General features: G+C 39.0%; 1 protein-coding gene across 2 annotated transcripts in view; it reads left to right on the top strand.

Annotated features, from left to right (window-relative positions):
* Positions 1–26,828, top strand: part of ksr2 (kinase suppressor of ras 2) — a gene marked incomplete at both ends in the record, with an annotated part of 115,770 nt that overhangs the window by 47,011 nt on the left and 41,931 nt on the right. For both annotated transcript variants that reach the window (XM_080500086.1, XM_080500085.1), the window contains one exon: positions 15,191–15,363. In XM_080500086.1, the coding sequence (XP_080356212.1) occupies positions 15,191–15,363 (173 nt within the window). The remainder of the gene's footprint in view (positions 1–15,190; positions 15,364–26,828) is intronic.

Raw genomic sequence — 26,828 nt, 5'->3', positions numbered from 1 at the left:
CATCACTGACATCGTGAAATCACAACTCTAATGCTTACCTGAACGAACCAAGCAAACAAAAACAAAAAAAACTCGCTGTTATTCTACGTTGTGACAATAACTCTGTCCACTCGTTCTTTTTATATCTGGATGTGGTCGAGTGACATCATACACTGTAGTATCATATGCATTACAATAGGTATATTGTATGTTGCATTAAGATAAGTGGCCCAATGCATTTGGTCGCTCAGAAATAATTGTGCAGAGAGGATCACTGTGACGACAGACATTTTATCCAGAGGAAAGTGCACATGTATAATATACCGTATACAATTTCACTTTGTTGTCCTCTCAGATACGTATGTGTCAGAAGCAAGCTTTCATCCTTGTTTTACATACTACTGTTATGCAAAGTATCAAAACAAGTTATTCTAATGTTGCAAAATGCAGAAAACACAAGCAATTAAATAATTTGTATTTTCGTTACTATAGTAGCAGCATTGAGACATAAAAGAACCAGTCTTCTTTAAAAAAAAAAAAAAAAGCCATATGATTAACCAACCAACAGTCAAACATCTGAAAATAGCAAGGCAACCAAATTACTCCATTCTGCTCAGTCTTGCAAAACCCACATGGTGGTGTAGTGAGTCACTTCACAGTCATAATTCGTCACCTTATGTATGAAAGCCTTGCCCTTGATCTGTAATTTGCCTAAATAATTCAAGAAGTCAGGGACAGTTGATAATGTCGAAATGAACCTGAAAGACTCTTGTCAAATGCTTGAGAAGACTCATCTGTCTTTGCACGTGTACAATTGAATGATTATTCAGCAATCAGTCACTGTTTCTTCATTTTTTTGGGGGGTCTCCTCCTGTTACTGCCTTTATTAGAAGCTGACATGGCTGCTGCACATGACCGGGTGGGAACGCTCAGAGAGAGAAGAGAGACGATTGAGAAGAGGGTAGGAGGGTGGGTGGGGGACAACACACAATACCCTTGTTAATGCTACATGTACTATTTACAGTTATCGCACTGGTCTCAACACTCTCCAACTGTTGTTTGATTAAACCAGCCTGAGCAGCTCTATCGAGACCGTAACATTGTTTTCAAGCAGGAACATAAATTAACAAAGAAGTAACAACAAAAGAAGAACATGATTTTGATAGTTGAACAAATGATGGCAGAAAACAAGAAACATCAGCACACATTGATTAGGAGTGGAAATTACAAATGTAGTAGTATAAAACTACATTGACATTATTTCTCATCATATCTTCAATTGAACAGTGGATCACAAAGTTTTGGTCATGGTTGCATATATGTGCTTTGTTCAAAAAACAAACTGACATAGAGCCTCCTCTGTGTCTCATAAGTAGGACGGTGAATGCATGACCTGCCTTACTCTATCTCTTATTACCGTACCTCAACGTTCTTATCCTAACCCTGACGGCCCATCGCATCATCACATTTACCTTCTCCGCTTTTCTGCTTCCTGTAGAGCTTGCCTCTCGGTTGTTTTCAAAGCTGAGTATAGTTTCACCAATTGTACCTTTTGCCAGGATGTTGAGACTCCCAAAGCACACCAATGACCATTTTACAGGATCTGTGTAACTAATGTATGAGAGAGCACAGAATCGAATGTCCATAGTTGTTCATATGGTGCAATTTTGCTCTCCAGGAATCAAAATCTATTGTATTGTTGGATTGCATGTTTTTGTTCAGCCAGATTATGTATTTTCCACATATAAATAATAGTACAGTAAGACTTGTCCCAGATTTAACACATTCCAAATTATTATTGTGCCGCTACCCCAGAATTATTCATGGGTCCTAAAGGATCCATTGTAATGGAAGTTATGAAGGGACTGGGGACCAGCGATGCCTTCCACTTTCTCCATCTGTTGCTGCTCCAGGATTGTTTTATTCAAACTGGAGCAACACACATGCAATTTTTCCATTCAAGCCATATTCAGCTTGAATTTGTTTATTCAACTTAAAAGTATAATGCTAATGGAATTTTTGTTAGTTTAATCAAAATCAACAGTTTAGCTGCACTTTGCAGTAGTTTCTACTCCTACTTCTTTTGCTGTCATTGAACTGAGGACAAAACGGATGTTAAAGACATTTGGTTCCACAAAGTTGTATTATTAGATGCTGTAAATAGTTTCTTATTATGCGGACATCACTGCCATTATAACACTTTCCTCATATTCTGCCAAAATCTTTGAAATACATTAAGTTAATATATGCGATGATATTATGATAATCTTGTTTTGACAAGTTTTAAATCAAAATTGTATCTCGTATCTTCTATTGTGGATCAATACTCTGCACATACACTAGTGCTGAAACTGCTCTCTCTTTCCTTTTAAACACTGTACGAATGACACAAGGATAGGGTTAAATGTCCATTGCGGGGGAGTGTGAAATATTGTGCTACTGAGGATGTAATGGCCTTGTCATTGAACAGGTGGGGGAAGACATATCGTTTTTGAAGCTCTGGAGGTGACTTGTGTGAGTTTGGGCCAGTTTTTAACAGAGATCATGCAGTCAAACCATGATGAATAGTATAGATAAATAAATTGAAAGATGCTCTGGACAGACGTACAAAAATGCAGCTTGTCTGCACAACTGGTTGTGATGGTGCATGCATAGCTGTTGCCAAACGGTCCAAATGGGTTGAAGTAATGTTTAGCTCATGCTACAAACACACTAGTTAAACTTTATTTGAGGGAGTAGCATCTTGCTGTTGTTTCGGTGGTGCACAGGCAGGTAACTATTCCTGCCGAATGCAAACATGAGCTGTGACAGCATTAGCATAGCGTTCTGCAGGCCTCCACGTGACAACCTCATGGAAATGAAGCTATTTTGACCAGCCCGACTGTGCTCTGTCATCTTGCTCCAACACACCTTGCTGAGACGCTTCTGAAAAGACAACATGTCACAGTCCGCCTCCCTGTCAGCTCATCACTCCTCTCTCCGGTCCCGAGCCAGTGATCTCCCTTCTCATCTGGTCATCAGCTCCCCCACCCCCTCTTTTCTGTCCTTCTCCCAGGCGCAGCTCTCATTTACTACAGCTAGTTTTCTCTGCCTCTTCTTCGCCTTGGGTGTCACACTGTCTCTTTCTGCTTCGTGTTAATTTCGCAGTCCTCACCGCACACATATGCACAATTTAAAATTCCCACTGTGAGCAGTGTGCCTTACCGTGGCCTCTGACAGTGCTCTGACACCCACCCATATCCCGATAGGAGAGGCTGACATATAAAGAGGACATAACAGGAGAGTGAAGGAGGGAAAGTGTCATCAACCAATCTCTACGAGAGGTGATGAGCGCACGTCATCAAGATGACACATGAATGACAACCAGGATGAGGCCCAGGCCCGAGGCCCAGTGGCGTGAACAAGCGCACAGTTGTGTTTTCAGTGGTCGCACAATGATGTCTCAAGGTGGTTCGAATAGCAGCACAGTGATTGTTTACGCATTATCTGTGTGTAGGTCTTTTGTGTGATGTGTTGCCTACTTTATCATTTCTAGTTGAAGGGACGTCAAGCTCATTTCAGTCCAGGGGGCCACATACACTCTGTTTTAATTTCATTTTTTGAGTGTGCCTGACCAGGAACATGGTTGTTCTGTAAAATTCAAAATGCTTCACCCTACTGCATCCGAACTAATGCTACTTTGTGAGTTGTCACCGCTGCATCAGCAATCCATTCTCTCAGGCCTCAGTGTTGTGTTATGGCTGCTACACAGCAATCCGTTTATTCCTCATATATAAATGCACTTTGAAGGTTAGGCTTGATCGATCAAATGAATGAAACCATCTTGAAAAGAAGAGAGATGCCTGGGCTTCTTTGCTCTCTGTACTGCCACCACTACCCCACACAGACTAAGCGGTATAGAAAATGGATAGAATCTTGAAAAGGGGATGATTTTATGATTTAGTGGTTTGCACTCAAACCTCACTGATGATTTCTCCAGTTCGAGTTTCGGCTTGAGGTCCTTTGTGGACAGAGTTTGCATGTTCTTACTGGACGTGCTTGGGTTTTATGTAGGTAATTTGTTCAAAAACGTGTTTCAGATTAAATGCTAACTCTAAAATCAGCAATACTTGGTGAAGTTGAATAAACCAGCATGGAAGATGGATGGATATAGATCGAATTATATTTATAACATTTGAAAGTAACCAAATAAACCAAGACAACATGAGAAAGCAATAATCATAGCATCCTCTTTAATATCAGTGTATTATGTTGCAGGTATATTGACAAGTTAAGCAACCCATCTTAGCCCATAAACATTGACCCTTATTTCATTTGTTGTAATAGATTGTATCATAATACATGTATTAAAAATTTTTTTTTAATACATTTGAAGATATGTTTGCAATTCATGTGAAAAATCCTCCTTCTAGTTTCACCTCAAATGGCACTCTGACAACTCATGAATAACTTTTGTATTTGAGCGCTACAAATTTGGCAAATAGAAGTCTTATAGTTAGGAAAACATTTCTTAACTGACAAATTGTGAACGTGTGTGTAGTTGAACCTATTGTGAAGTAACTTGAAGTCCTTTAAAGTTGAAATTGGCTTCAGATCCCTGCCTAGAGAAGTTTTTTCCTGCTCACCTTTATTCCACTGAGGTTTGACGTGGCAGACTTCTGAAGTGAAGACAACCTGCCCTGGATGAAACTGCTCAAAGGGCACACAGTAATTCTCTGTTGTAATCATTATTCCATCCACCTTTATTTCATTTTCCACCAACTTTATTAAAGCACCAAGGAGCAGTGGCTGCTGGAAATATTATTCCACAGGTCTATTTGCATAAAAGGCAAGTGGGTCCTTTCTCTCAACGTGTGGGTCTCTGGTATATATTTCTGGTGTAAAAAGTGTGAGTATGCTGGTGAAATTCTCCCCGTAATTCACTCTCCAGGATGTAAACAAGTGTTAATTAGATCGCACTCAGATGAGTTTCAGTATTGCAGCATTATTGTTAAGATGTCATTTGGATGAAGTGTGCTAGACTTTCTTATTAGTTATAAAAGGTGCAATATTTATGACTTTGCCTCTTTAAAAATGCTCTTCATATGAGTGCATACATAGGAAAGGTGTCACTAGAACGATCACAGCTCTCCTGATCTCCCCTCGTTCCTTGATCACAGGAAGTTTTTATTTGAAGGTCTTTGCAAGTGTGGGGAAAAGTGGATGGAGTGGGTGGACAGATGCATTTCATGTGCGTGCATACTTCCATAATGCAAAATGCAAATGTTATGTCTCAAAGATGTATATCATCGAGGTAATGTAAAATGATTTTTGGAAACACCCTTGATGGTTCTACACATTAAAAAAGTTTGGTCGCAAGAACATTGACACGCTGGTGTCGACAGAACTGGTTAGATCGACAGTATCTATCTTTTTATTCACAATACACTTCAAAAAGCAACAGATTGTCTCGACTGAAATGGTGCTGGAACTGCATACATAACAGTCACTCATACTCGTAAACAACACACCAATTTGCTTTCAAGGGGTCATATTATGCAAAACTCACTTTCTAAGTAACTTTCTAACTGTGAAATGCATCCCCATACCTGGGAATGATGCCCCAGCAGTGAAGAAAGTTTGTCACTGCTTCTTTCAATATTTAAAAAGTGTGTGCTCCAAGGAGCAAATCAGAAATCCAACTCTATATAGTGTCATCGGAGGTTTTGCCAATCCCAATCAAGGTAGGCCTTCGCTTTGACTCCTCCCACAGTTAGGCAGCTCTGCTCTGGCACATGGCAGAGGAGGAGGAAGTACTTCCTCTTCTTCCGAAGATGGGCATGTGTGGGCGGACCCAGTCCAGCTCACACAGCCACAGCAGATTCTAAATGCAGCTCATATGATCCAATATTCAAATAGATGAAAATCAAGGAAAAGCTTAATTGGGTCAAGAAACATTGAAGACAACGTTTTTGGACCAACGAGTACCATGTGAAATTATTGAAAAGCTGTACAATATGACCTCTTTAAATGCATGTTTTCTGGGTTTCTTACGAAAACTTGGAAAAAAAACCCCAGTACTTGTACATACACACATGAAGAACATGCACTTCACACAGAGGGGCCGAGCACAGACTCGCTTTCTCAATACGATGCAAGAACACGAACCACTACACCACATTGCCATATTCTGCTCTCTGGATGTTTCACATTGAAGTAAAAAGGCCTCATAATCCAATCTATGTGTGAAAATAGACCAAATCTGAATCCAGACTTTCGCTCTTTGCTATTGGTTTTCATGAAGTTGAATTGTTTTTGCATGGCAGCAACACAATTCATTAGACAATATCTAATTAAAGTAAGTGACATGACATGATTGACACTCAAAGCCCCCATCAGTTATACTGATAGGCTTTACCTAACTTTCCTAGTAAGAATAGCAGCCCCTGTATTGACCGAAAATCTGTAAAAAGTATCACTCATGCTATTCAGTTCTAGTAATTACAAGAAAAAAGTCAAATTGTCATTTTCTATCTGGCTCGGCACGTATTGATCAGTTTATGACTGAAAGAACTTAAAGAAGAAAGAGTGTAATTCAATTTCAAGCTGAAACATGTTGCTGAATTCCCTTCATATCCTCAGAGGTGATGCTGAAGTTCAGATTTAATCTTTCAAAGATAATCAACAAGAAAAAGTATCACCTATAATATTAATCTGTCTTCAATTGCCAATAAGACGAGCTCGAGGTTGCACTTTCTCACCCTTCAAAACCGATGCAGTTGAACTTCAATGATCTCCCAGAAAACTGACATTTTAACAGGATGTCTCAGGAAGGAAGAAAATTAATAGGAAATCAGCAAATCAGTAGGTGATAAACAGGACACAATGGGTAATCTAAGCATTACAATATGACAAATACAATTGCCTGAATGACACAGTGGCAAATGAAATAAAAAACTTTCTTAATTACGTGGAAAAATCGGAGGAAATAAGTTTAAAAAAAAAAAAAACAACCCTCTACCTGAAACATGACACAAACACGCCGTGATCTCCGTCTGCGAGTGATGTGTACAACTGGAGACTGGATCAAAGGACAGCTCAACTATTCACACATTCGCTGATTTCACTTGACAAGTCACCCGCCGCCCTCCTCGCCTGTCTCTCTCGTGGTCTCCCAAGTTTCCCTTTTCTTGAACTTTTCATATGCTGAGTAGAAAAAATGTGCCTGAATAGAGGCTTTAACAACTACGCAGTGTAAAGTCCCCCCTCTTCCTGCCTGCTGTCACTGGCAGCCGTTTTCAAAACCAAAATTGGGAATCCTCTGCTCTCTACACTTAGTTTTTCCTCGCTGAACATCTACAAATCATTCGAAGGGTATAAAGGCACGTATGCAGGGAGATGAATGGTTTAATTTAGATTGAAATTGCATAAAGTGGCCCAATCGGAATAGCTGACAAAAGCTCTATGACGGAGAAGTGATAACCTGCAGGCGGCTTTCTTAGTGCAGGAGATGGGAGTGAAGTGTACAGGTCTAATTACATGATGAAATGTTTGGTGTGAAGACTTGACATGGGAGAGAAAATTGCTGAGGGTTTGAACACTTAATGAATGTTACTTTACAAGATAAGTCACGACTTCTAGTGTATTGCTTTTAAAAGTCACTCTTTTTTATTGACACTTCCTCTCTTTTTAACCAGTTTCAACCAGTTCTGTTCATAACTTCAATGTTCTCTCCTCGGCAGAGTTATTTTTTAGTGCTGGTATTTGTCCACTGTTTCTCCCTTTTTTTCCCCCTGTTACAGTGTTTGCTTTCTGTCTTTCGGCTTTGATTTTCATACATCTCTTTGAATTGTCCTTCACTGCCTCATTTCTGCAATGGATGTGTCTGTGTCGGCTCTCAGCCATCCCCTAAAAAATTTGATGAATCCAGTGTTATTGCAATTTTTGAGATCTCATTGGAGGCCGCCATCATTTGTGATTTTGGACCACAAGAGATTTAATGTTCTTTGAAACAGTACCTATGATTCATTTAGTACTTGGAGTTTGTGTTCCAGTAATGGCAACGTTCAAAATTGCACAAATTTGACCTTTGGATGGTAGATTTACTGAACATTACAGAGAAAGGAACAAGTCTACCTATGAATATATTGTGAACATGATGAAACCATGATTTCATTTGAACATCTGTTACAGAATAGAAATACCTCCGTATTTGTGATTGTTTGGCTTAATAATAGTTAAACATTTTGTGAAACAACTTCAACTTTCCGTATCTGGCAGTTCTTTATCATTAATGTGTTTAATGGTACTAAGAAGCTAAGTTGTTGTGGAATAATGAATTTCAAATGAGATATTTTGAAGTCTTTGTACATGCTTTTTAATAAAACAGTCAGTGTTTGAATGCAAGTAATTAGTAAAAAACAGAAGTTTATTTATATATCTTCATCAATGTTTGTTTTTCAGTGTCCTAAATGTGTCTTCAAAAGCAACACATTCCTGGAGTGAACCTACTTTTGTTCTCAGATCCTATAATGTAATGTTGTTTTATGACCTTCAAGTGAAGCTTATTTCTCTGTTAATGTCCACATCTGAGGTAAAATTGTGTTTGTCTCAGAGGTTAACGTTCAAGTTCAGCTATAGCCCTGTTGGATTGGGAATTTAAAAACATGTTGTTAAGAGGAGTTTCATTTTTACTTCCTGCCAGGCAAATTTCCTAGTAAAATACCTCAGGGAGACATGATTGTACAGGAGTTTGTCTAACTCTGAAGTCAGACCACACTTTCTTAAAGGCTGAATAGTTTTGAGAATGCATTTTAGGTCACCAAGAGTACTGACACAGGTCACCCTTGAACACAGACTGCAAGTTACACATCATTATTTATGAGACAAAACAAGATTTCCCTAACACATTCCGTCTTATATAAGTGAACTTGCAGCATTTTAACCATTGTGATATTACAGGCTGTGGTCTGTAATATACAGATGTGCCTTGGGAAAATGGGGCCAAATGTCTTTTCAGGAGGGATGCAAGAGAGAAAGTTCCACTATTCTTCCTAGGACATTACACAGAGATATGAAGCACATATTGATGCTAAATATATAGCGTTATCTCTATAGTTCATTATTAAGACAGTTCCATAAATCAGCGGCATAATTATAAAGAAAAATGTACCCATTTCCCTACATACATAGTTTAATAACTCAACTATCTATACATCCTAGGGAACAATTGATGGCTCATTTACTTTATTTACTTGTGTTTAATGATGCTGAAAAAATCATTAAAAAACATTTCAAAGTATTTTACAATCTGTTTTGACTGATCAACTGTAACCAAATATTTGTATACTAATGACCTCTGCTACAGACTGTGCAAGTTGACTGACTAAGTTTAGTGAAAGTTCCCAAAAACGATCCGTAACTGCTCAACTTTTATTTCAATCCACTGCACACACAAGCTGAAGTGAACTCCAGAAAAACCCAAAGACATTTTCATCTCCAAAGCAGAAAGTATAAATCCTTTCCTTTTTATTTCGCAGGTTGCCATTGTAAAAAGGAATTTCCTCCCATTTACTTACCAGGTTGAATAATGGTCAGTTGTACACATTGCTGTGATGCAGATAACATAGTTTGTCTTTTCACCAGATCAATATGCTTAATAATGATGACCATTTCCCACAGAGAGTCATATTAGTCTGCTTGTTCCAGTACTGCCATTGTTTAATTTTAAAGCCAATATTTGCTGTTGAGATGAACATCGAGTCCCATGGAAAAGAACAGATAGCTGCAACAGCCTATGTACATTTCCAGCTGAGTTTAAAGGGACTTTAGGTGATCTTTCTTTTCATTACCTGGCTGGAAATATTCGAAAAGTGAAGCTTTGCATGTGGGTTGTGAATAAGGAGTAATGACGTATTCATTGTCAACTGAAGCTGTTGTCTCCAGTGCAGTACAGCTCTGTTACTAATCCACTAAACTCCTGTCCACTCCCTTAGAAATGCCTCCTGAAGCCCGGTAGCAGAATGAAGGATGTCCCTCTGTAAACTACATTAACAATAGCCAGCATTTCAAAAAGCAGTAACAACTGAATGATCTAACAGAGGGTGGATTAGTCAGTGCCTTTTCATTCATTGGTTTTAATCCAAGCATTTCCATGTACATAGAACATACTGTAGTATAAGGAAAAGTATTGTCAGTGTTGATAATAATCCTAATCTGTTTTCACATTGTTAGCTGCAGTTCACTTTTATACCATTTCCATGTGATTTTTTTCTAAGGCTGCCAATGAGCTATTTATCAAGTATCTGTATTTGTCTTGGATGTTTTCAGAAGTTACAATTCCTAAATATATTACATTGCAGCTTTTGGGTAAATCGTAGCCTAGTATCTTCTTCGTCTCTTTTCACACATCCCATCTCAGTATTTTGTAATTGTAGTGCAATCCCAGCTTCCAGCAGCAGGGTTGCTCATCAGGTGATTTTCCCTTTTTAATTTTCAAAAGATACTTTACAATGTTTTTACAGCAAAGTTGTTCTGGAGCTGCTCGTGGTTTGCTGCGTATTACTCATATTACTTAAATATAACATTTCTTCATATATTCCCTCCTGTATTTTCTTTATTTACCTCCACCTCCTTCCCTATTATAATTTGCAGAACAATAATATTCCCGAAACTTTGGCAGTGCCAAGCCTTTGCCATGTTGAGGTGTTTGAAGTGTTGTATATTTGATTCTTGGTTTATGTCTATTGCAAATAAATCTTAAGATTTTCTTGCTCTTATAAGAACAGTTTTAGTATTACTGCCATAAACTATTAGCCGTGTTCAATTTCAATGTCAATTTTCCACGCTGATGGCACAAATTTGCTCATCGATTGCCTTGTCACCTGTTCATAAAAGAAAAATACAGATAATTTTTACAGGCGACATAATTACAAACATCAAACGATGGATGACAAGGCAAAACCTGCGAATAAATTTGAGTTGTGCTTCAACACTTAGATTTGTGACATTTGCACACATAAGAATGGGAACCTGCAAAAGCAGGAGAAATAATAATAAAATGTTCAAAGCTGTTGAGGAGCATTTTTTTCATTTTTTTTGTGTGTTTTTGCTTCACAATTAATTGGCCCCCATAAATGTGTGATCCACTTAAAATAAAGCTAAAAGACGAGCAAAGTAGGAGAAGAGGAAACGGGCGAATGAACTTTGTGATAAGATCTCTCTGACTGAAAGTTTTCATTTATAATTTAGTGAGAGGTAATTAACGATGTGTGAATTATTTTTCTAATGGAGGACAAAGGAGGGCACACTTTTATTTCCAATTATCCCCACAAAGTCACCTCCTGCTGTCCTGCGCTGCAGTGATAAAATAAGTTACAGTGAGTTTAGGATCCTACAGCAGTGACAATTTTTCTAATGGTCTGAGTGTTTGGCTAAGTTGCCTTAGAAAAAAAAAAGGAAACCCGTAAAAATGACCCAGGTCTGAAAACCTCACTATAAAGTATGTCCCCAATAGTGTCCGGCGACTCCCCTTCGACTTTATGGTAGTTAGAATCTTAAATAGGAGTTAATTAATAACTAACATGACACATTTTGCGATAAAGGTTGATTGCTAAATGCTGCTTTGATGAATTTAAAGTGTTCCATCTCCTCTTGAATGCAGGAAACTGTTGGCAGTTGGCTGTCATGGTGTGGCACCCAAGGAGCTAGTGAGGGTCATGTGCCTTGCTCAGGGACAGTGATGACTTGTCAGCAGTGGGATTCACCCCCACAACACCCTGTATCATGACATTAAAACATGACATTCATGTTTTTCTTCAGCCTAGCCTCCAGCCTGCTATTTTTTCTCCTTTGTCGTTTTGTGACATAAACAAATTAAATGCAGATTCACCTATTTCCAAAACGTCCAAAGTTTTCTACTCCTTAGAATCAAGAGAGCTTCGTGACATGAGTTGAGTACCCCCTGGTTGGCAATCACTGTCTATCTATCCATCTCATTGTTTTGTGGCCCTCTCTCAATTCTAAAGTTAAACATTAGTTTATATTTTTCATGCAATTGTAAAAAGCATTAGTTTCAATATCTGATAAACTTTGATGATTGCAAATCATTGCATTGTGTGTGTTTTTTTGTTTTTTTGTTTTTTTTCTCACACTTCATCGATGGAATTCTCTTATCACATCCTGTAGATGTGATGAATGTCACTTCAAAGGTATCACACTATCATCTACTCTGGGATCCTATGGGCAAACTCACTGAAAAACGCAAATTAAATCAGAGCCAGCGGTATATGACAAGCTGACAAAGACAAATTGCGTGACAGGTTTAATTATCTAAAAGTCACTTTGAAAATGACAGGTCTTTTAAAATGTGAACTCGTCGACAAACAGAAGGCAGTGATTATGGGAAATTACTGGTGACTTGAGTGTCGACATAAAATACTGCATCAAAAATGATGTTTTCTGGGGTGATTTATGAGCGGGAGTGTGTCCGCGGACAGCTTTTCAGTGTTGTGTGATCCCAAGCCCTCTCAACTCTGTCCACGGAGCCATTTCATTGTGTGTTGATCCCCTGACTCCTGTCACACAATAAACCTCCTTCGCTCCAGTGGGTTTGATACCCCGAGGCTGCGAGCTTTAAAATGTGTTGAAGCCAATAATGTTTCCCAGAATGTATGACTTCCAAGTTCAAAAAACCGGCTGAGTCACTTTTTAAAGTTGTACTTGCTGTTCTGTTGAATGCTCACCCGGGAGTTCCCTCACACCTGGAACCGATTTACGCTCCAAGCAAAAAAAAAAAAACAGGCACACATCGAGGTAATACTGGAGTACAATTTCACGAAAAGCCTTCAGAAGAATCGTTGTACATATCACGAGTCAGGCAAATAATTTAATGTTCACATAATTTGAAATGATTGACTTTACTATGAGGAAAAGTATCTTCAAGTGTTGAAAGTAACTTTTAGCTGTTGGTGTTAACTTACAATGTATTGTGCGTGTTTTTCAAGATCTGACCAGAAAGCAGAGCGTTCCATCTTTATGTTCTTGTACTAGTCATTACAGTGGAACCGGGTTGTTCTGTAGCATGTAGTCCAATTCTAGACAAAAATTAAGTCATTTTTGAAAACACTGAAACGTTCAATATGTAGTAATAGCAATACGAGATGAGATGAATACAAATACTGAGATGTTGTCAATGTCTTTAAGCTTTGAGAGTTGTTCTTCACAAGTAACAGTGCTCCTTCTCTTGCTCCTAATTTACATCAGCTTTAACTCAGACCTGCTTTTGTTTTTCATTTATTTTTCAAAACTTTATGACGTCAGCCGCTTACACGTCAGGCCCAGTGTGTGGACATCCACGGCTCCATTGATTGGTCAAATATGTTGACATGCAGAGCACAAATGCATACAGAGTGGAAACATGATTTATTGCCGTTGAGTCAGTTAATTATTGTTATATTATAGTGCATCGTTTCCGCCAAAAAACAATGTTTTTTTAAATTGATAATTGGGTTAATCTCAGTACTTTAGGTTGCTTGTGGTTCCTATTTTCTAAATCCATGTGCAACTGAATGCAGCTTCGCATGAGGTCCTATTTCACTGAATTCTTTTATGGCAGAAATTACATTCACAGCATAAAGCACTGACATTCGTGGCCAGAAGGGAAAAGGCTTATTTTTCTTTGATTAGGTTTTTTTTCTCCCTTTTTTTGTGTTTCTTCATCACAGTTACAATTTCTAAGTTTTTTTTCCCAGTCCCTCACAGGTTTCTCAAACTCTCGCTCCCTCTTTTCTCATTTTCTTCGTACGTATTTTGTTATTTATGCTTTATAAATGCCATGTAATGGTCCCAGATAGTATAATCTAAGATACTTTAATATATAAGTGGCTACTTAATATAAGTCTCATGACCTTATGATCTTATAGTCTTTAATATATTTGATGATATTTTCCTGTATTCTCTCTTCCATTTGTCCCTGTTTGTGTTGCCAGTTTCAGTATTAATACAAAAGTAAATGTGTACTGACAGGAAATGTACCCAACAGTACATTTACACAATGGCTTTTTAATGCTACTTCGATAATATAATAACCAACCAACTAATGAAGTTATTGGCAAAATGTTATTACCTGGAATATTGTATTACACCATTGGCAAGTTGAGACATTACTGATTTAATTATAAATATGAAAAAAGGACAAAATTATGACTTTATTAGCAGGTATTATATTATCTACTATTAATGCATTACTGGTTGGTAAACAGCACAAGTTGCATGTACAGGTAAACAACAGTCTGAAAGCAGATTTCAGTAGTTTAGTGTGCATTTGTTGTCTCTCTTGTCCTTTTGTGTTGTGTGCCTCTCTCAACCTGCCTGTGGTTTGTTGTTTGTCCTGGCGTTCTGCCAGCAGCTTTGTCTTCAATTCATGAACATGACACTCAGTCTTGCACACAGTATCATAATCACTTAATCCCATAGATGTCTGATGCCTACTTAGTGAGGCTGAATGTGCTGGAACACCTCTGGTTCGTTTGTTTTTTCCCCCCGCTTGTGCAGATAATGTGTTGTAAAGCGTGTTGAGATTTGGAGGATAACCTTCTTGGACTTGAGTCCTGTCAAATTGAAGATATATAAATAAAAGTGCCGGTGATCATGAGATCATTACAGGAGCCTTTAATCGGTCCGGGCTGTTGAGAGCTGTCACTTCTCCGATCTGTTTTCCTTGAGGCACCATTATCGCCTTTTCTCTCCTTGCCTCGTCCTCCAGATTGAATCGCGTGGCCCTCCAGGAGCTGGTGTGAACTTGTTGCATTCAGCGGTCGGGCACGCAGCGTGTGTAGGTGGAGATAATAATAATAATAATCCCAGTTTCTGGCAGGAGCGGATCGGCTTCTCCGTAAAAAGCAGTCGCATAATTTACTTGACACATAACATGTCTTGCAGGGGAATTACATTATATGTCCATGTGGACCCACTCTGTGTGGAGAAATAGGTGATCTCTCCTGTCTGATTGTCACTGAACCCTTTGTGCCTCCCTCAGATTGAAAGAAAAGAGTGTTCACCTGAATGCTGAACAGCTTTTTGATATGATTTCAATATTGTAAGATCTTATCAGTGCCTGCTTTACCTACAGTTTGAAAGCATGCTTTATAAAATCTGCTGTATTTTTCGTGTTGATTCATCTGTTTTCATTGCGCTCTTGATGCCATTGTTTTCCTTTTCTTCTTCCCTCAAGAGCCAAGAAGAAGACCAAGCCCTTGAACCTTAAGATCCACAGCAGTGTGGGCAGCTGTGAGAATCTGCCCACGCAGCGCTCGCCCCTCCACACCGAGCGATCCCTGCGATCTTTCTTCTTCCCCTCCTTCATCCCCTCCACACCTCCGGTCCATGCCGAAACACCCTCTGCAAGTGAGTGCACCATGTTTTCTTTTTTTTTTTTTTTTTTTACGCACCGTGATTTAATTTTTTAATACTTTAAAAACAAATTATTATTATTTTTTTTTTTATTTCACGGGAAGTGTTTCATTTCAGGGATTAGGCTCTCAGCTGGGCCAAAGTGCTTTTAGGTTACGGCATTTAGGGTCAAGGGATTATCTTGAAAATTCATTTCATAGTAAAGCAGTCAGACACTCTGCAATGCATCTCAAAAATCAGCTTTGGCAACTTTATGTTGTGGTCAGCCTTGATATCTGCACGATCATCTTATTGCTCCAATTGTTCTTACTTAAAACAACAGTTCCGTAGAGCGCAACCGACGAAGAATCAGGCGGCGCCATAATGACCGGAGGTGGTGTGTTGCTGCACATCAGTAGCCTTATTGGCCGATACATTATGGCCTTGCTGCGGAAGCCATTAGACCAAGGAGGAGATGGTGGGGAAAATGCAGGGAAACAGAGAGTAATGGTCGTCTTGTCAATGAGGCCAGTGATGAATGGCCGTCGCTCGGTGTGAGGAATATGTGCGAGGCCTTGTCTGACCAACATGTGGGGCACAACTGCGCATATTTGCTAGTGGAGGCATGACATGGAATAATTTCACATTATATGCATGGGGAGAGACGGGGAAATAAGGTGCAGTTGCATGAAGAGGGACAAATGTTGATACAAGTGTCACTAGTGATGTGTGTGAAGTTACTGACGAATGGATGGATATATAGATGACCTGCAACGTTGGGAAATGTTGCTGCATAAACTGTAACTTCATGTTTGTTAGAGGTCTTTTTTCTTCGCAAATCATAATCTCTTCACTGCTGCTAACACTGTTTCAACAGAGCGACAGTAAAGAATTCTATCCAAGAACAGTGGAATTTGGATAAAACAAGAACTAATTTTCAAATATGTTTTACAGTATGCAAAGACATGCATGCTGTTTCTTCTTTCTGAATGAATGAACCATATGTGTGTCACAGGATATGATATGGCTGGCAGCAGCATCATGCATTCATAAAAGCTGCAATCTTTATTTTATTTCAGTTTGAGATTGTTCTCTTTCAGACATCAAAAACAAATGTGATACCTTAGGCTTTCGATGCTCTACCCACTCCACACAAACAGAGCTGCTGTCATCACCACTGTCATTGAGACTGAAAGGTGTCTCGCTACATTTATCTTGACATGTTGATGAGAAGTGGCAGATCACCTGCTTTTGTCTTCGACGAAAGTCGCTCCTTTGGCTGTTGTCTGATAATTCTAGTAAAGGAAAGCCATGAAGTGGCTTTTAAAACTTCACGGCACATGTGAAATGTCTCTCTCTGAGGAAAATGATTTGCTAGTTGTCTTTGTGGCAGGAAAACACTCAAGAGCGCATTGTGCGGTGAAAAACATTCAGGTAAACTGTAGTTTCACCTTGAAGAGAATAGTGTTGATGGCGAGTCAGACTCAGTGTTTGCCCATTTCAGTTTTTTCCTTTTTCTTGTTCCTATCCCATTCTCATTCCCAACCACTGAGCAATACTCACTACGCTGCTATGCGGTGATGTTTTTAGGATGATGACAATACAATGTTATACTGGAAAAATAAGTGTAAGAAAATAATCAATCTTACTTGTGTGCTCACTTATGAGCACAGGCCAACAGACTTCATCAAACCCGGACTCTGCCATTGACAGATATAGAAATGTGTATGCATAGCATGAAGTCAATGTGTGTGCAGCATGAGTGTGAGTTTAGAGTAAATTGTCCATGTTTCACTCTTGAATCGTGGGAGGTGAAAATTCTGCTTTACTTAGGTTTCTAAGATCTTGAGCGTGGGGACTCCTGCCTGAATCCCGGTTGCAGTGACTTGCAGCCAAATAGATGTGATCAATAAATGTGTTGTGTTCAGTCTGCGAGTGAAGTAGCTGTTAGGGAAGAGACAGTTTTATCCCTTCACATCCGGGATAAAAAAAAATCCCTAAGGGAGGCAACCACAGAACAAAAGTGACGCATATCCATTCAATCCAGCCATTCTGGGGTGTCATTGAAAGATATAAAGATGTAGGGCTATAAACAGAATATTTGCACCAAAATCACCTATAATATATACATCTCAGAGAATTCTTACCTTGATTCTATACTCCTAAATGCGCCAATCCTACAGTTCTCATACAATTAATATCTGCTAATATGTTCTCTACCACACAATTACACATATTTATCATAAGATTTACAACAATAATTCACAATGAAACAGTGAAACTTTTATTAAATTTTTCAATTTGAAGCATGAAACTCAAACATTCTCAACTCAAACAACATTAGAATATTTCATTAGATGTGATGTTTTTGTAGTTAGTAATAATTTATTATAAGGCCACTATTGTAATTTAATTGTGTGTTTGTAACATTTTATTTTCTTACTATAATCTGTACATATGTCTTTTTTTGGTGTTTTGGTAAAACAAAACAAGTTAGTAGTGCTTAGCTATGTTGAATTTTCTGTTTTTTAACTGTTGCGAATTGATTGGTTTTATTTAATTTTTCTTAGTTTTATTATTTGGTTCTTTTGCACAGAGCAAAGCATTTCCAGAGTTTGACTAAACCTACTCTTTGTTCCTTAAAAATAATGAATTAACAGTGTATCTCAGAAAAATCTCACAATATTTCATTAACTGTGATATTTTGTTGTTATCTGTAACCACAGAGCACAAATATCATAATTAAAATAACATAAAGAAGATACTTAGAACTTTTGAGTGCACTTATTGAGTTTGAAAGCAAAACGTTCAAATGACATTACAACTTTTAGAGATGATCCTGTATTTTTATTTGCATTCAATAGCATAGTTATATTATAAAAGCTTAGATTATCATGGTATGATAACTGATCTTTTTATTTAGTTTTAGGACAATTTCTGTTGTCCTTTAAGTTTGTCTTTGTATTTCCACCCAGTATAGAACATTGAAACTGTCACTTCAAACAATCAGTTTCATTTCTCAATGGGATGTTTCTGATAATACTAGTAATAATTATTAGTAAATGATCAAAGTAAACTTGTTATTTACACTTATTAAAGATAAACCTATGTGTTTATTAAACAATAAAAAGTCCATGAATCTTTGTAAGTGACAAATGAAATATAAATATCTCTCTCAGTCCTGCCGTCATTGACAATGAACTATCTCTCCTGTGTCCGCCTGCGTGTGTTGTTGTGGGAGTACAAACAGAGCTGCACCGTCCAAGTGAACAGCCTGTGCTCCGGGCTATAGCACACATACACTTCTTATGGAGCTCGAGAGTTTTTAGGAGTTGGAGGAAGTATGCGTTACCTTTTTTTTGTTGTTTTGTTTTACCCTGCTGTACCAGAAAGAATTATTAGACGCGGTGGGGAACACAGCTTGGTTTAGAAGTCCGTCTGTGTATTCACGATCCAAAAAAAGCCTGTGCGCCATGGAGAGCTCAGGAGGGCGAAGGAGTCCTACAGCCCGCAGGCTTTTAGGGAGGAGTAGCCAGGCATACTGGCTCCGAAATATCACCTGTGACTCCTCACTTTAATGTGAGCGGCGTGCTTCAGGCGTGCTGTGCACTTTGCCCGAGTACATGGTAGATGGCTGGAAAGACTCTTTTTTTTTTTTTTTCCTGCGGTTGCTTGCAATGAATGCTGAGGGTGATGTGCAAGCTGTGGCTGTTTGCAAAAGGTTGCAATGGAATTTTTGTAGATTAGTGCATTCAGAAGTGAATTTTCTGGTGTCTGAGTGTTGTTTACATCCGCAGCAATGAGACCCCATAAGCATTTGTATGTCTTTATTGCGTTAATTGAGCAGTCTGGGCAGTTTTACAATATTTAATACTTATTTCAAGGCATAGTAAGGGCCTTACTATGTGGGGTTTGCATGTTCTCCCCGTGCAAGCATAGGTTTTTTTTCCACATACTCTGATTACCTACAGTCCAAAATTATCTGTCAAGCAAATGGGTGTCTTTAAAGAGTGTTTGTGACTGATCTCTGTGTTTGCCCTGTAATGGCCTGATAAAAATGTAGTGCACATATACAGGCGGGCAGGTTAGATTTTTAGACAGTATCTGGATATAATCATGAAAACATTGAACAATGTTCCAAAAACATTTTGTGTTTAACAAATAATTGATGCATCAAATGAAAAAGAAATAAAGTGTGATGTTTAATTTAAATTGTGAACACGTTTTTTTTTTCTGTACACATCTGTAAAGTGGTTCTCATTTAAAAACAAAACAAAACAAAAAATAGATATACACAGATATCGGGAGAAGAGAATGAGGCCCTGCTGGCTGCCAAATATTCTCCCCATGACCCGAATTTGGACAAAGCAACGTCAAAGACAGTTGATTAATCAACTCAAGAGTTTTAAATAAAGCAGTGTGATTGCTGTTTCCATTTGCAGAGCTTTGATATTTAACATGAACTACATGCTTTGTCATATTTTGATGCCCGAGAGCTGACAATCTGGCTGTTTGCATGTACTGTATATTGAGCTCTAGATTATTTCCTTTAAATCTCAATAAATATAATATGGTGAACCTGTTGGCTGCAGGGATAAGATTAGTATTTACTTTTGTCTTCTTTGGATATTTCGCTGTATTTTGGGCCAGAAGGCATCATTACATGACATACAAAATAGGCTTTATCATGAGATTGTAGTCACTTTTGGTTGTAACTGTTTGTTTTTGCCAAAATATAAACATTTTCATCACGTATACTCTGCACCATAACAATGTAAAACTTTGAAGTTTAAATTTAAAGGCTATTATGGCACTATTGTACTTCTCCGGCCCACTTAAGATGAAATTGGACTGTGAACCTTTGATTTCACTGTCTATCCAACAGTTTTTGTAACTATATCACATGGGTTTTGTGGGGCAATACTATTTGTAAATAGTTAATTATTTATTGATTTTAGAAAAATACCCTGTATTACCATTGTAGAAAAACACAAAACAAATAATAAAATACAGCATTACACATCAGACATTGTGTTACTTTGCAAGAAATCAAGAAAAGAAGCTATAAAATGTGTTTTCAGTCCCTCTGGGGGTTTTATTTTAGGACGAGCATCCCTTCTTTGTCTTTGTGTTTGCGAATGCCTGTGCGCGCATGTGGGAACAAACGTGCATGTTCTGAGTGTGTGCGTGTGTGCGTGTGTGCGTGTGTGTGTGTGTGTGTGTGTGTGTGTGTGTGTGTGTGTGTGTGTGTGTGTGTGTGTGTGTGTGTGTGTGTGTGTGTGTGTGTGTGTGTGTGTGTGTGTGTGTGTGTGTGTGTGTGTGTGTGTGTATTCGTGGTCGGTCAGCCGAGCTAAACATCCGTCTGCAGTCTATGTTTGGGTTTTATGGTATCGGTGCCATCTCATACGTCAGGGGCCCCGCAGCCATTCTCACTCATCCCTCAAGCCTTCTCAATCGAAACATGCGGAGGATGCGCAAGACCGGCCGAGGTGACCAAGACCAAGCGCTGTCTGCTCGGGATGAGTCAGCGCACCAGTCGAAGCTGAGACGTCAGCGCTTTCATGAGTTTGTTTGGTTTTCCCACCTTGACATACTGTTGGTGAAAGTCTGCTTATGGTATGATAGATTACAAAAATTATTCAGATGCCGACATTATATGTTGGCTTTATCTAGAGCATTGCTGGCTTCCTGCGAAAAGATGCATAGTATATCTGTTTCTCTTTTAATAAACCCATAGTGTGAATTAGTGGGCTGTGTACAACATTTCAATCAATGCAAGAACTGATTATTAAGGACACTTAAAGGATTTATTGATCAGTTGTACAACTACACTAATTAGAACCTGAAAACCGTGATTAAAATTTGCACTGTTGTCAAACTCATTAGAATGAAGCTCTCAGTGAATCTTCACTCATGATGGCCCACACAGTTTATTGATTGTGGTTGATTGGATGCCTACTCTGGACCTTATATATGGTCCTCCGTGACCTCATCCACAACCCATTGTGTGATTGAAAAACAAGCTTTTCATTTAATCCTTATCTCAACTGACATAGTTGGCTTTTCAGAAACAGTTAGGACACATGTACAGGTATGTGCAAATATATCAGATTTGTTTTGGACCATTGAGTATTTTATCAGCTAATGCTTTCTATTATTGTTGATATTGTAGTTTCAGTCGTGTCTGTTTTTCTACAGAAACAACTTTCTGCCCAATGACAATAAAATGTATGCAGTGTTTTCATAGTGGAAGTCATTGGACACAGTTTTGGGCATAGGACGTCATGCTTCTTGTCTTCTTTGTAAAACAGATGGAAAAAGAGTTCAGTCATATTTTGTTCCTTTTTTTTTCCTATTTGGCATTTCTTTTTTGGAACAAACACTGCTCTCATTCTCTGCCTGTGATTTCCAGGACTGTAATGCATAATAATCTTGACCCTCCAGGAACCCAGGGCTTTGTAAAATTATCAGTGGCATTGTCAGTGGCAAAAAAAGTTCTGACACATTGTCCCTGGATGTGAGATGGTGTCACACTTTTAAGTTTTCTGCTGTTCTGGCAGCCTCAGCCAATCACACTCACACCTGTGCTCTTCCTGCTATTCGAGGTGCCAAAATGTCTCCTGTGATAAAGGCTCTGTAACCTCCTATTAGGCTTGTCTGAGATGAATTAGCTCACCATAAAAGTAGACAAGTTTAGGCAGGAGCAGAGGGGAAGAAATCAAGTTTGCCAGTCTGCAGCGGCTCACAGAAACGCTCACATCTTGTTAGGTCCATTTTTGATTTAAAGCGATGTTATCAGACCCATTCATCAGGTTCTAAACAGTCTCAAACTTTTCTAATTATGTGAGTGGACCTTGTTAAATGCTTTGTAGCCACTCTTGGGAGTAACCTTTGTTTTACATCAATTATCATGTTTGATCAAATATGGGAATCGACTCAGCTGACAGGTTTCTTTCAAGCTTCAACTAATGAAAACAAAACTAATTGAAAACACTGCAGAACATTGTCATGAGGGGATGATTATAGACTGAACTTCTGTGCAAGTGAGAGAAATAAGATAATCATTTATATTTGTTTTGTCAAAGTTAGGCTTGCAGGGAGCTGGAGGCTTTTCCAACTAGCACTGAGTGATAGGGTACAGATTAGTCCCCATTCAGATGACAACACTTCAGGTGAAAATGTGTCTTTCTTGGATTTTCTTTTCAAAAGTTAGCAAGCTAGTCATGTTTTTGTAATGAAACCACACACACACACACACACACACACACACACACACACACACATGCATTCAGAGAACAATACACTATAAACATTAACAATGGCGAGTACACAGATATTTGTATGGACACATCGGCAGCCATTTCCAAAGTCGTGTCAATGGGACCTGCATTTAGTACATAGTGTATCTTTTTGCTTTCTTAGCTTCATTACCAACACTTTTATTTTATGCCACTAAGATGTTTAGACTGACTGATTTGACATTAAACAGCAATGAAAAGTGAGTCAACCACCACCTCAGCCAACCTGAATTGGCCATAATTAGTACATTTCAAGCGAAACAATTGAATTCTAATATGCAGTTTAAACTTTAATGTGTTCTTCATGCAACAAAATCAGAGATTCTGTTCAAAATTACTGTTTCTGACTGAGTCAGTGCCTCACCTCCTGTAATCCCCAATTCACATCCCTGCCATGGATGGATTGTCTTTCCATCAAAGGGCGAACACGCAAAGACACACACCAATATGCCCTTTTTGTTTCACCATTTTCCGATATGCTCACAAATAGGACTTTTAGAAGTATTTCACAAGGAAGCTGGAGAAACTCAGAATCAGAATTTAGACTGGTTTGTTTTGTTTAAAATAATGCACAGTTGACATAAAAAAAAAAAAGATAATAGGACAACACAAGGCAGTGAAGACAAAGATCTTAAAAAGACATTTCTCCTTTGTTCAACAATTTAAAATGAAAATATCGTAATTTTAGACAATACCACACTAATTTTGTGATTCGCCACATGCAATATATGACCAACAAGAAGGATGTAATCAGCCTTCTTTGACATCATAAAACTGAACAATATCATTTATTCTTCAAACTGAAAGTTAAAGTGCTTACTTTCTACAAGCACGATTATGGAGACTATTGACTGTCAGATTAGGTTCCCAACGTGCCCTGAGGCTGTGAAGCTTTTAGAAGAGCAATTGCACTGTCAAAAGCTGCTGCTTGTTTGATCTGAAACAACAGGGTGTTTGTAGTAAGCCGGGCAAACCAATAATCTAATCGGTACATTGGTCATCAGTCCTCAGCAGTGGGTCCTCTGCCCTTTGTGTGACTGCCAGGAGCGCCCCAGGCACTGCCAGCTTCCCAGCCATGATAAAGACTGGGACGATGGCAATTACTATGCACAAATGTTTCATATGTTCACCTGAAAGTGTACGACACAAAATTAACAAAATGAAATGTGACCCGGGGTATTTATTAAGTATGATTAGAGATGCATCATATAGTAGGTGTATTTTTCATGCTTTCATCTTTATTACCTCTTTGTCCACCTTGGCTTGTGAGGAGCCGATCCAATTTGACAATAGACAGGACGAATAGCAGTAATCCAGACAGACAGATATGCACTTGCCCTCTCCTAGACATTTATAGTCAATTTAGAGACTCGATTCATTTAATTTACATGTCTTTGGGTGGTAGGATTTGACTGCGCTACTTTGAGAGAACTTGTGAACTCAACACAGACAGGCCCCCAAGCCTGTGATCAAACCAGGAATATTCATACTTGCTTAAGCTGCTAGCGTACCTTATCCTAGTTAGTTGATCTTATAAATTGTGCACATTTCATCCATCCATCAATCTTCTAATCTTCATTCTCTATCCCGGTTAGTTTCACAGATAAGCTGGACTTCATCAAGCTGACTCTGGGCAATTGGCAGGCTGCACCTTGAACAGTTCACCAGTCCATCATTGGGTTAACACACAGAGTCGAACAACCACTGCTTTGGACATTGTAGAGCAACTAATTAATGGAACAAGAATTCTTGTTCTCAACAAACAGAACATCAAACTTCACATTTTCCTTGGGGCTGCAGATCTGAATCAGGACTATTATTGTTCTCAGTCAACAGTGCTAAACTCTACATTACGTTCAAGTGCAGTCCACTCTGCTAAAACAGCCTTTGGAAAATGAGCCCATGATGTTCAGGAGGACATGAGATTGTAGAAGATGCAGGTTGAGATAAGGGTAACACCTGATGGCAGCAGCTCAAGCACAAAAAACCATGCTATTCTTCTGATCAGTGTCTGATCTGAGAAGGAACAATTACATAGTCTTTTGATTTATGTGGCTGATCCATATTAAAAAAAAAATACACCAACAATAGCCATTAGAGACTTTCCATGGATGTATTTGGTGATAATATTGTGATTTAACTCTGTTTTAGAAAATGGTTGTAGTTTTTCTCAGCCAAAAACTACAATCTTCTGTTACATTCATGAGCCACTTGAATCGTTAAAAAAATTTTAATGTTCTATGTTTTTGCTGTTGCTCCAGGTGTTGGGACGACTCATTGTTTGTCCGATGTGGAAAAAGTAGAGTGAACAGAGGGACACAGAGCAGCTCGAGCTGTTCACCTCCAGCACCTCAGGCTGTTTGAGCTCACGCAGTTGGACAGTAAAGATGCCCCAGCATGTGGTGGTGCATTGTGTCCACTTCAATATCTGGTTCCAGTCTTGGCATCTAACCAACACATACTCCTGCAGCAAAAGTGGAGCATGTGTGCCTTTGTCCGTGTGTTTATGAGAGAGAGAGAGAGAGAGAGAGACGAGAGAGAGAGAGAGAGAGAGAGAGAGAGAGAGAGAGAGAGAAGAGAGAGAGAGAGAAAGTGAGAGAGAGAGAGAGAGAGGAGAGAGAGAGAGAGAGAGAGGAGAGAGAGAGAGAGAGAGACGGAGAGAGAGAGATGAGAGAGAGAGAGAGAGAAGAGAGAGAGAGAGTCCATCGAGTTCCCTACGTGACGAGCTGAGGAGTGAGAGATAAATGTCTTAAGCTACGTTCCCGTGCGTTTCTCCAACTTTGCTCTCTTTAGAGAGACATGTGGTCAATGGACGTCAGCCAGACCCATGACCTGCATAGAGCCTGGAGAGATGGAGAAGAGGCCCCAGTGCACACGACTACACCACAAGAGAGCCCTTGCCACGTGACCGTCACCCACTCAAACTCTAGTCGCAGCCATGGAGTTGCGTCACAGATCTCCTCCGCAACCACCATGTGGTCCCACAATGGAGGTCACCTTTGAGATTTTGAAAATAGATATGGCTTTAAGTTAGTAACTAAATTTAAATACAGTGTGAGGATAAATACAATAAGTGCTTTTGGCATCAGTTCAGCTTGTCATTAGAGACGACTTGCAGTTTCATGAAAATTGTTGCATTCAACCATCGTTTCATTGATGAGAGGAGATGTTGAAGTAGACTAAGTCGAGTAGAGTCTCTTCAGCCTATAGTCTTACAAGCAGATTAGTACAGAGTTTGTACTCTTCTTTCACTCTATTGTGTGTGGTTTTTCTCTGGGCTCCTCTTCTCACCTGTCCAAAATATGTGTATTTAGAGTGATTGGAGGCTCTAAATTGCTTGTGGATCTGAATGTGAGTGTGTGATTGTCCGTCTCTGTGTGTTTGCCCTGTTATAGACTGGTAACCTGTCCAGGGTGCGCTCAGCTCTGGGATCAGTTTGTGTGTTGGAAAAAGCAGTTTAGAAAATGTATGTTGTTGTTATTTATCATCATTTTGGAGAATCCTCATGTGGAAGGCGAAATCACCAAAAAATACAATACAAGAAATACGATTCAAGTACTGCAAAAATTCAAGCTACAATATCTCCTACCATATCGCTAATGAAAGACTACAGGAGACTTTACTTAATTTGAAAACTTCTCTATATTTTATACTATTTGTATTGAGAGATGTATCTTTATTGAAGATGACCTGGAGAGTGCAGGCCTGGACGAAATAATTTAGTTGATTACCTCTTCTCCTGCTGTGTCAGACAATAACTAAAAGCAAACCAGATTTGCAAGTGGGACTTCATTTACTCTGCTGCAGGTTCCTTCCATCAAGCTCTAACTCTGGCTAATGAAACCCTGCAGACAGAGGTCATAAATAAAAGTCAATTAGGCCCGTACTGCTCAGAAGTTACTGTGTTAGTTCTTGGAAAAGTAGGGCAGGTATTGTAGTGCCACAAGTGTCACGGAGTCAGAGGACTGTTTGAAGACCTCTGCTGCTCCATCCACTTTGCCTGGCCGTCTGTGAGTGAGAGGTCCAGTGAACCCTGTGGACGGCTCAGCTAATCAAGATAAACTGGTTTAATAGCCAGTCAGCCCACAGGGTGGTGCCACAAAGCAATGCATTTTGATAAATTTCATCAAGCCACTCAAAGCTTTATTCATGATAGGGAGCACAACTTCTATTAGGTTCAGA

This window comes from Blennius ocellaris (assembly GCF_963422515.1).
Source record: "Blennius ocellaris genome assembly, chromosome: 7".
Classification (NCBI taxonomy): domain Eukaryota; kingdom Metazoa; phylum Chordata; class Actinopteri; order Blenniiformes; family Blenniidae; genus Blennius; species Blennius ocellaris.
Note: the sequence above shows the minus strand (reverse complement) of the source record. Positions and strands in the feature narration are given on the sequence as shown.